The sequence below is a fragment of the Fukomys damarensis genome, unplaced genomic scaffold (assembly GCF_012274545.1).
Source record: "Fukomys damarensis isolate Sample0158 unplaced genomic scaffold, DMR_v1.0_HiC HiC_scaffold_37, whole genome shotgun sequence".
Lineage (NCBI taxonomy): Eukaryota > Metazoa > Chordata > Mammalia > Rodentia > Bathyergidae > Fukomys > Fukomys damarensis.
The window spans coordinates 21,941,380-21,958,228 of record NW_022900949.1 but is presented as its reverse complement, the minus strand read 5'-3'; the positions used below and the strand labels follow the sequence as shown (position 1 = coordinate 21,958,228).

General features: G+C 38.7%; 1 protein-coding gene across 9 annotated transcripts in view; it reads left to right on the top strand.

The window, feature by feature from the left end:
* Mllt10 (MLLT10 histone lysine methyltransferase DOT1L cofactor) overlaps positions 1-16,849 on the top strand; it is a 177,508-nt gene that overhangs the window by 57,181 nt on the left and 103,478 nt on the right. For 8 of the 9 annotated variants that reach the window (XM_010619837.3, XM_019206868.2, XM_019206866.2 and 5 more), the window contains 3 exons: positions 7,062-7,165; positions 9,766-9,859; positions 12,081-12,176. In XM_010619837.3, the coding sequence (XP_010618139.1) occupies positions 7,062-7,165; positions 9,766-9,859; positions 12,081-12,176 (294 nt within the window). The remainder of the gene's footprint in view (positions 1-7,061; positions 7,166-9,765; positions 9,860-12,080; positions 12,177-16,849) is intronic. The other variant, XM_019206869.2, reaches the window with a different exon arrangement.

Here is a 16,849-nt window from a genome sequence, read left to right as displayed (position 1 = left end):
TCCTTCCTTCCTTCTTTTTGGTTTTTTGAGGCAGGGTCTCATTATGTAGTTGAGACTGACCTGGAACTCACTATGTAGCCCAGGCTGGCCTTGAACTCCCAGTGATCCTCCTGCCTCAGCCTCTTGAGTGCTGGGATTACAGGCGTGCACCACCATGCCGGGCAGACAGTGGTTTCATCTTGTTCACTGTTGGGGTCAGGGCAGTGTTCCTGGGTGGTGTTTTGGTCACTTGGATACCTGACAACCACAACTTAAAGGTGGGGAGGATTACTTTGGCTCATTTAAAGTCTGGGGTCATCTGGCTGCTAGGCGAGAAGAGCACAGCAGAGGGCAAGGCAGAGAAGAGCAGAGGAGCTGCCTTTCCAGGCCCTGCCCGCCTGAAGGGACATTGAGCTGCAGTGCCCAGGATTTGGTCACCTTCCAAAGAGTACTATGCGGGTCATTGTTCATCTGCACCCACGTGGACGGTGTGACAGAAGGGGAAGGGACAGTAATCACTGTAGTGCGATAGAGAAGAGGACAGAGGGAGAAAAGTCCAAATTTCCTTTCAGTTTCAAGAGGATGAGTGCTAGGAGTGTTTTTCTCAGGGAGGGGGTGGGGAGACAGGAACAGTGCATGGGGCCTTCATTGAAGCTTCTTCAAGAAGACGCTAAGCTTTAAATTCATGGCATGTACTCGTGGAACTTCCTACCTTGTTTGTAAAATAAGTCTGTGTCTTCAGGTTGTTCGCTGGTGTATCTTTTTTTTGAGGGGGCTGGATTTTGAGACAGGGTCTCCATGTAGACCAGTCTGGCCTTGAACTCCAGGTGGTCCTCTTGCCTCAGCCTTCAGAGTGCTGGGATTGCAGCGGCACACCACCACACCCAGCCTTGTTGGCATATTTTAACAAGCTTCCAGTAAGGCCCCAGATAGAATTCATGTTTCTTTTGGCGGGGTACTGGGGATGGAACTCAGGTCCTTGTGCTTACAAGGCAGGCGGTGGAATCTCTGAGCTAAATCCCTTACAGGAGCATTGTTTGGCTCTCCCCCCGCTTTTTTAAGGTTCTGGCCTTGGCTTGCTTCACCCTCCCAAGTGTTGGGATTATAGGTGCGTGCCACCCAGCCTGGCTATATTTGTGTTTTGTATATCTCACAAGAGCTTGTACTCAGATGAGTGCTGACATTCCTTTTCTGGAGACAGGAGTCATCTGCCAGCAGTAAGGGCTTCTTTAGTTACATGTGTGGGGAAGTCCCTTTGCCATTGGGTCCCTCAGCTCACTCTTTGAAGTTCCCTCCTGGCTTCTTCCCTGTTCTGCCTTGCCCCACTTCACCCGGTTCTTTTGTACTCAGCATTCTTTTGTTCTCAGGGAGTGATGAGTTGATTTTAAAATTGTATTTATTCTTAGTGTGTTTTGTGCTTCTACGTACAACTGTAATTTTAATTGGTTTCTTTCAACAATTTCAAGGCTTAGAAGTCTTATTTTATTAAATAGGGTTTAATAAGTGCTGTGAAAGAATGGTAGCATATTTGCCTTAATGTCATTTCTTTGCCATAACTACCAAACCAGCATTTCAGTCTAAAAGTTTGGGGGCTAGGGGTTTAGCTCAGTGGCTCCAGCAGCTGCCTCGCGAGTAAGTGTAAGGATCTGAGTTCGGTCCCTGGTACAAAAAAACAAACAAAAAAAAGTCTGGAATGGGAAATCTAACCTCATTACAACATACAAACTGCCAGCATGAGGCCTCCCTCCATGTTCATTTGACTTGACTTCTTGGGGACTTTACAGTCATAGATGGCTAAATAATACAGTCTGATGAGTATTAACCGGCTAGGAGATTGCATCACGCACGCGCACACTCACACAGCATCACGTGTGCGTGCGCACGCGCGCGCACACACACACACGCACACACACACACAAGAATATATATTTAAAGGGGTTACATTGGTGGGCAGCATGGTATCAGCGCAAGTCAAACCTTGCACGGTGGCTCATGCCTGTAATCCCAGCACTCAGGAAGCTGAGACAGGAGGGTCTGAGGTTGCTGAAGTTTTGAGTCTACATAATTTGTTTAAGGGCACCCTGAACTGTGTAGTAAGACATTGTCTCAAAATAAAAGATGAGCCACATCTGACAAACATGTTCTTTCCATAGAAACAGTGTATTAACACGGTATTAGATTTAAGTCAAAGGCCTAGTTAGTCAGAAATCAAAACAGTATACAGTCTTAGAACTGCATGGGTGCTGGACTGGGGAACTAGAAAGCCAGAAACCTAATGTTGTTCTTTCCACCTTTTTTTTTGGATGGAACTAGGGACCTTGTGCTTTCAAGGCAGGCAGGGTACCACTGAGCTAAATCCTTGGCCCTGTTCTTTCCACCTTTAATGACACTCTGATAGCCACTCCCCTTTGTGTTTGTTATCAGTTTTAATTCTCTGCTTGCCTTTTAGCAGAGTTCTTTATAGGGACCTAACTCAGTGTTTCAGACCTAAATTTCCAGCACAGCATTTCTGGTCTCAGTACTTGAATATACAAGCGACTTCTCCCTTGAAAAACACAGGTACCTAGGCACCATTCCATTATTAGAAATTTGAGTATAGAGGATAACTTCTAGAAAAGAAGTCCAGGCCAGCCAGGTCCGGTGCTTTAATGCATGTCTCTTTTAGTTTCCCATGAATATTCTGCTTAGACAGCTATAAAAAGTATGCTTTTCCTGGTGTATATATGTCAAAACACATGTGTGGATTCTCTCTCTCTCCCTTTTCCCTCCTTTCCTTTCTTTCTTTTGTTTGATCTTTTTTCCTGAGATAGGTGCCTTGCTGTGGTGTAGATAGGCCTTGAACTCCTGGGCTCAAAGATCCTCCTGCCTTATTAGCCTTCTGAGTATCTGGGACTCTGGACGTGTAACACTGACTCAACTTTGATTATTTAGTTTAGCATTCAGCACAAATTCATTGAGAATTTCTTATTTGCAACAAGTTAAATGTACTTTGAGTAAGGTACTCAGAGTTTTTTGGAGTACAGCTCTAATAAAAGAGCCGATGTAAGGTTTCTTGATGTGAGAAACAGACATAATTGTGTATTGGGGGCCCCCATTATGTAAGACTGGAACATTCGAATAAAAACACAGTTGTTGGTGGACATTGTTTCTGCCTAGAAACAAGGAGATTGTGATTTGTATGAGTTTATTAGAGATAGCAAAGTGTGTCTGGTTGCCAGGCAGATACACTTTGAAGGCAAGTCAGATTTTTCTAAATTAAAGGGCTCTTTCTTATTTTATTGTGCTGGGTTTGAGCCCAGCTAGCCAAGTACACTGTCATTGCCCTGCACTGTACTCCCATCCCTAAACTTGTGGTTTAAACTTTTTTTTTTTTAGAGCTTCAGGAGTCTGATAAAACATAAGGAAGCTTTTCCCAGAATAATATATAACCCAAATACATAAATGAAAGATTTTATAGAAGCACTCTGGAGGGTACACCTGTAACCTGAGGACTCAAAAAGCTGAGGCAAATGAGGCCACTCTCAAGCACTTTGATTCCCAGGATGGTGATAACTTCTAAATTTTAACTATTACCTGGTAATATTTAAATACATTTAATAAAAATCTAGCATAAAATGACTAAGTTTTAGTGTATTTTGTTCTGTAAAATCTATAATTAGGAAAAAGTTACAGTTGTACAAAATGTGGATATTTTATCCCTGGATTTTTACTTAATTTTGAATTACCTAATATTTGCAGCATAATTTCCATAGCCATTATTAGTGGACCCTGTGGTTTCATCTGGCTGTTTACCACTTAAAAACTTGATACATCTTGATCATCAAATCCCTTTTCTGTGTGTCTTGGGTTATTTTATTCTCTCCTTCCCTTCACACCTTTGCCCTTCTTTCCTTCTTCTTGTCTTCCCTCCTTCCTTGGGGTGGAATCCAAGGCCAATTTACCACTAACTTCAATTCCCAGCCCCACCCATTCACCTGCTCATGCATCCACCTAACCACCCAACCACGCATCTGTCCTGAAACAAGGCCTTGCTAACTTGCCTGGGTTGGACTTGAGTTTGTAATCTTCCTGCCTCAGTCTCGTAAGTAGCTGGGATTACAGGTGTAATCCCTGAGGTGGAGTATTTTCTTCGACTAGAAATTTATAAAAGGTGAGTGAGTCAGTCTGTCCTTGTTTCAAAATTACTGATAATATAGTCTTTTTTTTTTTGATAGTATAGTCTTGAACTGTATCCACATTTAAATACATAATGTATGAAAGTGCCATTTTCATCACACCATTACCTATGCTGAGTTATTTTGAATGCTTTTTGATTTGATTACTTGTCAAATCAGCAAGTGGTATTTTGTATGAATTGTCTTTTTAAAAATTTTATTTTATATGAGATATGTCTTGCTACATAGTTCAGGCTGGCTTTGAACTCATGTCGATGCCACACTGGCCTTGAACTCATAGTGATCCCGCTGCCCCAGCCTTTTGAGTATTGGGATTACAGGCCTGTAACTCCACTCCTGGCTGTCTTGTGAATTGTCTTATTTACTGCTCATTTATCTCCTAAACTTTAGTAAACAGGGATGTTTTTCCCCATATAATAGAGGGTATTTTTCTTTTGTCTTTTAGTTTTACCTCACAGACATTCATGCTCTATAGGCTTTTGAAGCGTGGGTGTCAGATATGATTTTTAATTATTAAAAGGAATTGAATCATCACAAACATGCACTTGCAGTGAAGTAGGTATATAGGAGCCTACAGTGATTTCCTGTCCTGGGTGTGCAAGCGCACATGTGTACACAGCAGGAGCCACACAGGACTAAGGAAGTTACACACTGGGGCAGAGGCCTGGAAGTTGACTGAGGGAGCTGCTGCACTCCCAAGTTTGGCCCTTTCTCCAGACGAAGTCTAATGTCGTCTGCTGCTGCCTGTGACACAGCTTCTTGCAGTTGGGAGAGTCACATGAAAGAGACTTTGTTCACTGTCACAGGCTGTCTTTAAGGGGAAAGTATGGTTGTCATGATGGGGACATCTGTAGCACAGAATATGGAGGTGTTTTTGTCTTTTTTTTTTTGGTACCGGGGATTTAATTTGGGTCCTTGAGCTTGTGAGGCAGGCGATGGAACCACTGAGCTAAATCCCTGGCCTTTCTGTCTGTCTTTGAGGCAGACTTTTGTTGTATCATCCAGGTTGGCCTTGAACTCTTCTGCATAGTCCAGGTGATGCTCCTGCCTCAGCCTACCAAGTACTGGGATAACAGATGTACACCACCATGCCATGCCCCGTTCAAAGGGCTGATATTAAACATATAAGAGATTGTCGTGAGTTACCATCTTTTGTGCCGTAAACACGTGTGTGTCCTTGAAGAGAATGGTGAGGATCACTTGTTTGGCTCTTTATTTTTTAAATTTTGACTTTTAAATTTTTTTAGACAGGATCTCACTATGTAGTTCAGACTGCCCTGGAACTCACTGTGTATCCCAGACTGGTCTCAAACTTGCAGCAGTCCTCCTCCCTTAGCCTCCTGAGTGCTGGGATTCCAGGTGTGCGCCGTCACACCCGGCTTGTGTCTGGGTCCTTTGACGGGAGTGTTTGTAGCTTGAAAACGAGTGGTGGACATTACATAAGATTTGGTTTCTGCCCTCCATGAACCTGTGGTCATGCCTTCATAGCTGTCTTTCATGCTTTTGGATTAGGCATTCTGTTCTCCCAAAAGTTTTTTTTTTCTTAGACAAATTAATATGGAATATAATCCAATTTGGTAATGTGCTGTCAAGGCAAATAGCAAGATTCCACTAGAATGTGCAGACTTGGAGATGGGAGGAACTGTTACAGTCGCAAGACTTAACTGGCGTACATGGGTAGGAAGCATTTTAAAGTGTGAAGGGTTGTGAAAATATGTCGTGTTTGTAATTACAAATATGTGCCCTGGTAATGGTGATGCCATGATGGGAGATGCCAGGGAGAAGGCAGGGCAGGACCTCTGAATTTGGGCCTGAAATTGGGATAATGATGGTTCATCTCCCCAACAGTGATGCCCATTGGGACGAGATAATAGAAAACCATGAAAGCGTTACACAGACATTAGAAGCAGAGCACACCTAGCACGAGTTCTCACTTTGATTGGGCTGCTGCTGCTGATAGCATTTTCCCAGCTACTGCACTGTAGGATACACAGTCCTCAGCTCACCCTCATTATAGGTCAAATGTATTTCTTCTTTGGAAGCTCAGAGGGCTATCCTGTGGAACACCCCCCTTCCCGAGTACCACACTATGTGACCTCTTTATAGGGAAATGCTGACCTAGCACCTCTTCTCCATATGCATACGAAGACCAAGGAGATTTCTGTAGCTGCTGCAATTCTGGGCTACTAGGTTGATGTGCACTCTGTGACACTAGGGCATATAGAGTACTCAGAATAGAAGTGCTGTGATTTCCTTATAAATTGTTTTTAACTTTTTGAAACTGTGGAGTATTTTCTGATTTCCACTGGATTTTCCTTATATTAACTTCTGATTGGGGCTTTGATCTTTATGAGCAGAGGAAAGATAAACCTCTTCTGTACCCTTATTATAGGAATTAGTTGAACATATTGATAAGTAAGAAGGGGTGGTAAACTAGTTACCAGTGTCCCCACCCCCAGTGCCTGTGAAAAGTCTTCCTGCTTGGCAGGGCTTTTGAGACTACTGAAGACATTGTCTTTGGGAACTTTACTAGGACTATCTGTACGTTGCTGTTTATGCTCCCCTGGTTTGTTTGTTTATTTATGTATGTATGTATTTATGAGACAGGTTCTCACTCCGTAGTTCAGGTTGGTTTTGGACTCATGGTGTAGCCCAGGCTGGCCTTGAACTTGGAGATCCTCCTGCCTCAGCTCTCAAGTGCTTGGATTACAGGCATGTGCTGCTGTGGCCTGGCTTCTCTGTCTTTGTTGTTTGTAAAATTTAGATTACTGTCTTTAAAAATTTCATGTTTTGAAATAGGTTAGTAAACCTGATCTTCATTTCTGAAGGTAACAATAAAAGTTCAGATTCGCATTAAGCACTTACAGCTCTTCTGCTTCATTTTTGGTTTTGTTCCTCTGTCCTAAGACTTGCTACATTTGCGATGAACAAGGAAGAGAAAGCAAAGCAGCCACTGGTGCTTGCATGACATGTAATAAACATGGATGTCGACAGGCTTTCCATGTAACATGGTGAGTATGTTTCCATCCTGCCTAAGTGAAATTAGCAAGTAACTTTTGTAACAATCTTGAAGACTTAGTGTGTTTATCATCTTTTTGTCATTAGGACAAGGTACCTTGTACCTGAAGTTTAAAGGGGTTTGCTTTTGGCTCATGGTTTCAGTGTTTTTAGTCCATGGTCTCCTGGCTCTGATGTCGTGAAAGGGTGTGACAGAGAGAGATATTTAGGCTGTGGTGGGAAGCAAGAAGGGAGGGAAGAGCTCAAAAGAAAGGGACCAGGGACAGGAGTCAGCCCCCCAAGAACAGGTCTCCTGAATGCACCCAGACTCACCCAGGAGTGTATTTTGCTAATCTCCTAGGCACCTCTCATGCCAATCAAATTGACAGTGAAGATTGACTGTCCCTGTTACGTACCTAAGTATTAATTACAGTATGTTTTATTGGAACAGTTTGTTAAGATTTACTAATTTGTAATAAAGATAATTCTAAAAATAACTGTATGTACTAGAGTGGATTTATAATAAGTAGGTCCTGGTTCTGATGTAAGATCTGTAAATGTTAGTCTCTCCACCCTTTGGGTTCTGGGGATTGAACTCAGGGCTTCATACTTTATTTGTTTGTTTGTTTTTGTACTGGGGATCGAACTTGGGTCCTTGTGCTTGCAAAGCAGGTGGAAGAACCACTGAGCTAAATCCCTGGCCGTTTGTTTATTTGGTACTGGGGATCGAACTCGGGCCCTTGCACTTGGTGAGGCAGGCACTGGAACCATTGAGCTAAATCCCTGGCCCAGGGCTTCATACTTTATTTAAAGCCATCTATCACTGAGGTGCGTCCCAGCTCCTCCAGTTTCATCTTTTTGGAGATGATGTTGGTTATATATGCATTGATGCTTTGCTAAGATTGAATGAGTGGATACAGGTAAACTTTGCAGTGCCTGAAGTACTACTAGTAAGGCTTCAGTGAACGAGAGAGTACTTCTTCACCTGTCTCAAGGGAGAAGTAATCCACTCACCAGCATGCTCAATGTGAGAGTGGCTAGTTTTCAAAAATTTACTTAGATTTCTTTTTCATCATAAAATTTCAGTGACAAATTTTATTTAAGGCAAGAGCCTGGGTGTGGTGGTTCACACTTGAAGTCCCAGCATTTCTGCATTTGAGAGGCTTAGAATGGAGAACTGTTGAGCCCAGAAATTCAGGACCAGCCTGGGGCAGCACAGAGGGATGCTTGTCTGTGGGAATATCCTGTGTACCTACTCATTTTAGCAGTCAGACAGTGCCTCGCCACCACCCTAGGTGCGCACAGTTGCAGACCTGTTAGTGTTTGGATATGAAGTACGTTTTAGACTGCCTTTTGGGGAGTGAAAAAAAATTTTAAGTTTCTAACGAGGTCTCCTGATTGCTGTACTTAATTTTTCCAAAGATGAAAGTCCTGCTTTGGGAATATGATCTATACTAATACACTTTTGGAGTGTTGAAAATGTGAAAGGTCAGATTGACAGGATGATGATTACAAAGTTTAGCATTTTATCTTTTAAAAAGACACAAACCTCAGAACTTCAGGTTTCAATTTTATCTTCATTGTTTTTCACTAAGAAGCTCGAGTTTGTGTTTGTCTTTCTTACTGTGCTATCACTTTTCAGTATTTAATGTCTCAAAATTAGTCTTGCTTGAAAGCATTTTTCTTTTATGAGTGTATAATCTGTATGTATGTTGTTTCAGCCATATACAGTGGCTTCACCTCATGTGTACCCATGACATGGCTTGAAAAAAAAATACAATTAATTTTTTTTTGGTGTACCAGGGATCAGGCTCAGGTCCTTGCGATAGCAAGGCAGGCGGTGGAACCACTGAGCTACATCCCCAGCCCCCTACAATGAATTTTTAATTTTGAGGTGGAAATTTATTTAAGAAACTTTTTTGGGGTGGGGTGGGGCCTTGCCATCTTGTCCAGGTTGGTGTCATACTCTTGGGCTCAAGTGATCTTCCTGCTTCAGCCTCCTAAGTAACTAGGGCTACAGGTGCATGACATCACACCTAGCTCTTAAAGATGCTTAACGTCTGCTTAGTGATATGAAGTATGTAGTCATCCTCATCTTTGATAGAGATGTAGGAAAAGTTTATTTTTTTATTAGTACTCTTTATATACATAATTATCACATTAATCATTGGGAATTTGTATCTGTACATGATATATCTTGATTCTTTTTTCCCCCATTCCCTTCCCCTCCCTCCAAGCTTTCTTGCCCTCATTGTTTACACAAGCTTCATTTCCATTTCCCCCTTTCTATTCTCTTTTTGGAAAAGTTTATTTTAAATGATTTAAAAAAGGATTGCAGGGCCGGGATTTAGCTCAGTGGTTCCGCCGCCTGCCTCACAAGCACAAGGACCTGAGTTCGATCCCTGGTACCAAAAAAAAAAGAAAAAAAAAAAAAAAGATTGCAGGTTGAGGTTAAATGTACTTGGTGACAACTAGAATAAACCATTTTGTCTTCCCTTTTATTTCTTAGAAGATGTATTTTCTTACAAGTGTTTCATGTTTAGGAGTAAGTTTTGTTTGTTTGTGAATACTGTGATTTGAGTTTTTAATGGATGAACTTGGCCTTTATTTTCAGTGCTCAGTTTGCTGGTCTTCTTTGTGAAGAAGAAGGTAATGGTGCAGATAACGTCCAATACTGTGGCTACTGTAAATACCATTTTAGTAAGCTGGTAAGCTTTGAATTTAATATTGAAATGATGATAATTTGTTTTGACAGTACAGTGACACCAATATAAAAAAGAAAAAGTCGTAATAGCAATTTCTCTTGCTTTGATTTTTGCCAGAGATTAGATTTGTTTAGCATGTTTTATATTGGAAACAAAGAGATCGAGTAATACGGAGAGATTTTGTTCTGCATGGGTCCTTTTGAAAAGGTGCATATTCTAAAATATTGTAGTTTAGAATATATATTAATAGTTGATAGTATATGTTGCTATAAATTTAGTGGAAAAATTAATTTGTAAAGGACATTTTCAGTTACTTTGCCTTTTGACGTGCATATTTTGTTATTACTGGTTTCTTTGTTTCATTACTGTTATCCATTTCATTGTTTATTATTTATTTTCATTATTAGGTAGTAGGAAATAGTAAAATTGAAGGAAGGCTGTTTTGTAGTTTGGTTTATAAAGATCTTGAGTAAATATATTTAAATTCATCTTTGGGAATATAAATTTAGTCAAGTTTTGCTGTTACACAGTAGCATTAATGATTGAGTTAGCACTGTTTGACTGACTGTTACATATTAGTATAAAAATATAGTTCCTTTCAAGGATCAGTATTTTCTTACTGTCCCAAGTTTCTGTTTTCTCAGTCCTTAATGATACAGGCTTATTATACACTGAAGGTTTAAAACTTGTTTTACCTTTAATGTCTGTTTTAGTTATGACTTTTCCTTCATGAATGGAGCTATTTTATCCTGTCTTTTAAATGAATAATGTTACTGGGCACACATGTCTTATGAAAGGAGTGAGTCCTGCCTCCCGTGTTGTGTTTCACAGTGATGATGTACAGCATATATGATGGTGTCCTGTGAGATTATAAGGGAACTGAAAATTTTGTGTTATCTGGTATTTTTACATTACCTTGTGTGTGCTTTTATCCCAATATGTAGCATTGTGTTTGAGTGGCCAGGGCATTCAGTACAGTAATATGCTGTGTAGGTTTGTAGTCTAGAAGCAGTAGGCTACACCACATGGCCTGGGGGTGCCAAGGGCTCTACCACCAAGGTTTGTGTAAGTATACTCTGTGATGTTCATACATTGGTGATATCATCTAATAGCATATCTCCTAGAATGTGTTCTGGTAAGCAACTCAGGAGTGCTTAAAAGCATGTCTGAATCATTTGATGTAAAGCCTTTGCTTTAATGACGAAAAAATGTGCCCCAACCCCCATTGAACTCAGGGCCTTGTACTTGAGAGGCAGGCATGGTGCCACTGAGCTAAATCCCTGGCCCATAAAATTGAAAATTCTCCTTCTTTGTGGGTGTTTAAAAACTGACTGAGTTTTGATTTTGTTAAGCGAGTGATGATACCTGTAAAATATAAGGAAATTGGGGCTGGGGATTTAGCTCAGTGGTTCCACCGCCTGCCTCTCAAGCACAAGGGCCCAAGTTGGATTCCCAGTACCAAAAAAAACAAAAAACAAAAAATAAAGAAATGGATTTTGAAGTTTGTGCAAATATAATTTTCTTACTGTTAATTATTAACAGAATGTTAATCCCTTTTACTGGTTGGGAAAGTCTGTTTAATAACAACGAGATTGAATAAATTAGATTATGCATAAGTCTTGAACATCTTTTACAATTTTTAATCTAGTTTAAACTAATTAGGTATGATGCCACCAACCTGTAAACACCCCACGTAACACTTGTCTTCATACTTCATTCTGCAGTGGTGTAATAATTTAAATAGCAATGTGTAATGCTTTGAAAATGCATGGGTTTAATACTGACATTTCCTTTAATTTTTTTCTTAATGAACCGCAGAGATACTGAAAGCATAAGATTAAAAGCTTGCTTTACTAGTTGCATAAAGTAACTCTTCAAATATTTACTTTTTCTATTCTTCTAGTCTTGGCATCCTTATTTAATATGGCATTTTCTCTTTTGGTTCATATGGTTTTTTTTGACCCCCAAATCAGATACAGAAAAGAGGTAATCTAATTACACACATGTTAATAAATACACAAAAATATGGCATTAATGTTAAATTTAGGGTTTTTTCTTTATATTGTGATGGATGGTGCTTAAACTGGATTATATCAATTGAAAAAATGATTTTAATTTCAGTAGACATTGAATACCTCACACTTGAATTAGTTAAACATAACAGAAAAATTCTTTTAAAATTTTATATACATATACATATATGTATATATATTTTCTTTTTTAGAAAAAGAGCAAACGAGGATCTAATAGGTCCTATGATCAAAGTTTAAGTGATTCTTCTTCTCACTCTCAGGATAAACATCATGAGAAAGAGAAAAAAGTAAGTGGATTTGTTGTTGCTAAATATGTAGCACATCAACTATAGAAACTAATTTAAAAATTATTTTTGCCGTTTTAGGAAAAATAAGTTCTCGATAAATAAGAGGAGGCATGGGAATATAGAAAAAATTTGACTAATAAAAAGTTTTAGTTTGAAGTGGGTTTAAAATAATGCCATATTTGTGAATATGGTTTATCATATTTAGCATATGGTTTATGCTGATAAAATGTAATTTGAAAGCACAGGAGTGATTTTTTTTTTTTTTGCATGTTTTAACTGTAGTCATCTTGTGAAGTCTTTAGGTGACTTCAACAAAGCAAGTTTTGTGCTGTGTATCATTAATAGATTAGTTCATGTAAGTAATGATCTCATCAGCTTTTCTTCTTTATATAGAACAGAAGTTCTGCATAGTTGTGGCTAGATTTTCTTTTTCAGTGGTGCTAATGGTATATTATTTTTCTAATGGCCAAATGTTATACCATTTATTTGAAAATACTTTTTTGTCTTTTAATTAAAATACTAAAACCTTACATAAATACTAATCTGTCATTTTCTGCCTTACCTATATTCTGCTTACACTTTTTACTTAAAGGATGTGATTAATTTTTAATAGACTAAAAATGAATACTATGTAATTATTCATACTTGATTTGTAATTCTTTAAGAAAATATTGCCAGTGCAGTTAAAAGATATGATTTCTTTTAATGCAAGTAAAGATAAGAGAATCTCTTCAAATGGAAAAGAATATTGTTACACTGTTGATACAGACTAATTTTAGAAATATTTTTGTAAGGGCCGGGGATTTAGCTCAGCGGTTCAGTGGCCTGCCTTGCAAGCGCAACGACCCGAGTTCAATCCCTGGCACCAAAAAAATTATTTTTTTTTTATAGATTGTCTTTAGAAGCAAGATCACTTAATATTTTCACATTTGTAAGTAGGATTTGGGAAGTATTAATATGTATTTAAGTACATTTGGTTTAAATTTATGTTTGCCTTTCTTCAAGGTAAATTATTATAGTTTTTAAGTAATTCTGAGATTGAATGTTTTGATATAAGTGAAGTATTAGGTATAACCTTATGCTCAAGTTTAGGGCAGTTAGGTATATAATCTAAATATATTTATTTTTAGACCTTAAGCAGTAAGTATATGTATTTTGAATTCTTTATAAGGTGATTTGTGGTAAAGTGACAATAATAGGCGGTGTAAGTTGTATCTGTTTTTTGGATTATTGATGAAAAAATGGAAGGGTTGGTCTAATCAGCAGTAAAAGACATGAAATTTTATTTAAGCTTTTAAAATCACCAAATGAAGATGAAGTGTAAAGGCTCATTATAAAATGTGAAGAAGAAAATCATATATTAACAGACTTCTATTTCATGAGCAGTATCTGGTTTTAGATGTTCACTGTATGATCATATTTAATTTGTGTCTTGTATTACTTGAACAATTATTAAATGTTGTGTAGTTTTGAATCTAGTGCCGATGCCTATACACTTAGCCCTTGCCCAGTAAATTAGATTTTGCATTTATGAAGTTTTTGTAATTGTTGTCGAATGTTATTCATTCATTCATTTCTTTATTTATTTATTGTTACTGGTGATCGAACTCAGGGCCTTGTGCGAGTAAGGCAGGCGGCGATGCCACTGAGCTAAATTTCTGACCCTGTTGAATGCTATTTTAAGAACATGTTTAATCAAATTCATTTAGCTTTAGATTTTAGAGATATGTAAGTACTATTTAGATCTTACTTTTAGCATCTACTAAACTTACAACTTGACTTTTTGTTGTCAAGCCTAAAAAATTTTTTTGTATTTTATTTTGAATAATTGAGGTTTACAATTTATAAAATAAGCACACTATGAAGTAAGCATACTCTTAAGTTTGTTAGACTTGTTTGCTTGCCTTAGGAATATTTGATGTATGATGATATGATGGTAACTGATACTGAAAGGATGGGTTTTTTTTTTTTTTTTTTAAGTATATGTGCTGCTGAAGTGAGCACTGGATGGGGTTTTATAGACTGTTTCCCTTCTTTTTTACTATTTCTTGTACTTTTTTTTTGAGGATGGGTGTCTCACTGTGTTATTTAGGCAGGCTTTGAACTCTTGAGCTAAAGTAGTCCTCCTGCCTCAGCTTTTTGATTAGGTGAGACTATATGTAGGCCCTCAGCACTGTGCCTGGCTCCTCTTTTTTTTTTCAACATTTTAACATTTAATGTAGGGTTGTCTTGAAAATATGGAAAGTTGACCCTTTATATTTTGTGATTCTGTTTTTTGTTTTGTTTTGTTTTTGATACTGGGGATTGAACTCAGGTCTTTGTGCTTGCGAGGCAGGCAGCGGAACCACTGAGCTAAATCCCTGGCCCTGTGATTCTGTATCTACCTGCCACAGATTGAAGATATTTGAAGGAAAAAATTGTATCTGTACTGAATGTGTACAGCTCTTCTCTGGTCATTTTCTAAGCAGTGTGGTACAACAGTGTAGCATCAACTTTGTGTTACTCATTATAAGTAATCTGCAGATGATGGAAGTGAATGGGTGAGGGAGAGGGGAGGGAACAGTGTCCTGCAGGATGTGGGGGCTGGAAGAAACGCTGCATCCTTCTGTTTAAGGAGCTCGAGTGTGTGTGGGTTTTAGCTAGGTCGGCTGTACTGCATTGAAGCATCACCTTCATAATCAAGCCAGACATTGGTATAAGGAGCTCGAGTGTGTGTGGGTTTTACCTAGGTTGGCTGTACTGCATTGAAGCATCACCTTCATAATCAAGCCAGACATTGGTATTTTACAGTACTGTATGTTAGGATCTGAACTCTGGTGATGCTATTCCTAAGTACATTTTGAACCATTCTGTCTGAATTACTTGCCTTCATGATATATTAAATTAGAAACAGATAATGTTCATGCATGTATGTAATACATTGTTATCTAAATCATTTAAAAATGAAACAGGGCCAGGGATGTAGTTCAGCATGAGAGTGTATGTATGCTGAGTGTGTAAAGCGTTGAGTTTGAGCAGTAGTGTGCTGGCCTCAACAAGGAAACGTTTATAAGTTAATGGTTTTTATTTTATTTTATTTTATTTTTTAATTTTTTTTTTTTTTTGTACCGGGGATTGATCTCGGGTCCTTGTGCTTGCAAGGCAGGCCACCGAACCGCTGAGCTAAATCCCCGGCCCAGTTAATAGTTTTAAAATATAGTTACAAGAAAAAAACTCATAGCCTTTTTTGTTTTTGGTAACCAGGGATCAAACGTGGTCCTTATGCTTGTGAGGCAGGCGGCAGAACCACTGCGCTAAATCCCCGGCATTGCATAGCCTTTTTTTGGGGGAGGGCAAATTCTGTGTGACTCAAGCTATATAAGCATTGTTTAGATATTAAATGTACAGTGCAAACAAGGAAAGAAGAAAAAGTCATTGTGATATACAACTTAGAATAAAGGACAATTTCTACAAAAATAAAAAATTTGGCACATATTATACAGGAACCAAAGCACAAACTTGAAATTATAGCTGTGTAGATTACGGGTTAATTGCATCGCTAATGTTTTGAAATGTGCATTTATTATTTAAGGATGTTTTCTGATCCTGTTAGTCAAGGTTCATTACTAAATGGACACAAACTTACTTGATCTTCACACTTCCAACAAATTAGTGTGTGTACGTGGAGTAGTTCTCCAGTTCTCTGAGCTCCCTCTGGTGTCCTCCATGTCAGTTCTGCACTGTCGACCTGTGTGATGCAGACCCTAGATGAAGAGTCAGGCTCAGAAGACTGCAGATGCCATTTTTTTTTTTCTTTTCTTTCTTTTTTTGGTACTGGGGATCGAATTTGGGTCCTTGTGCTTGAGAGGCAGGCAACAGAACCACTGAACTAAATCCCTAGCTGGCCATTTCTTTTTTTTTGAAACAGTCGTTTGTTGATCCTCCTGCCTCAGCTTATCAAAGTCAACCAAAAAAATTATCATCCATTGATGATTCTCAGCTGAAATAGTATTGACAAAAGGCACTTTAAAATTTTTTTTTCTTTTTTTTGAGACAAGGTCTCACTATGTAGTTTCGACTGGGCTTGAACTTACTATATAGCAAGGCTGGCCTTGAACTCCTGGCAGTCCTCCTGCCTCCGCCTCCCAAGTGCTGAAATTACAGGCTTGTGCCACCACACCTGGCTAATTGTTTCTTTTTACATCTATTCCTTGACATTCTACTCTAAATGAGTTTACTTTCTCAGTGGTATAGCTCAGTGGTAGCGTACCTCTGGATTCAGTCCCTAGCATAGAAAGGAAAGAAGGGCAAGGTACTACAACACAAAAAAATTCAGTAAAATAATACACCCTTTAAAAGTTCCTTTGTAATTATTTTGTCTCAAAATACTGAGGTTAAATTCCTCCTTTAAATATAAGTGAATCAACATTGAACTAAATCAGTGGCACCTCAAAATAGTAAGATATAAAAACCAATAGTTATGAGTTTGGGGATACAAGTCAGTGGTGTAATGCTTGCCTGACATGTATGAGGCCTTGAATTGAATCCCTAGGCACAAGAAAGACAGCAACAAAATAGTCTTGTGTTTTTTTGAGGTACTGAGGATTGAATTTGGGTCCTTGTGCTTGTGACATAGGCACTGGAACCACTGTGCTAAATCCCTGGCCCAACAAAATAGTCTTTTATGTACACAG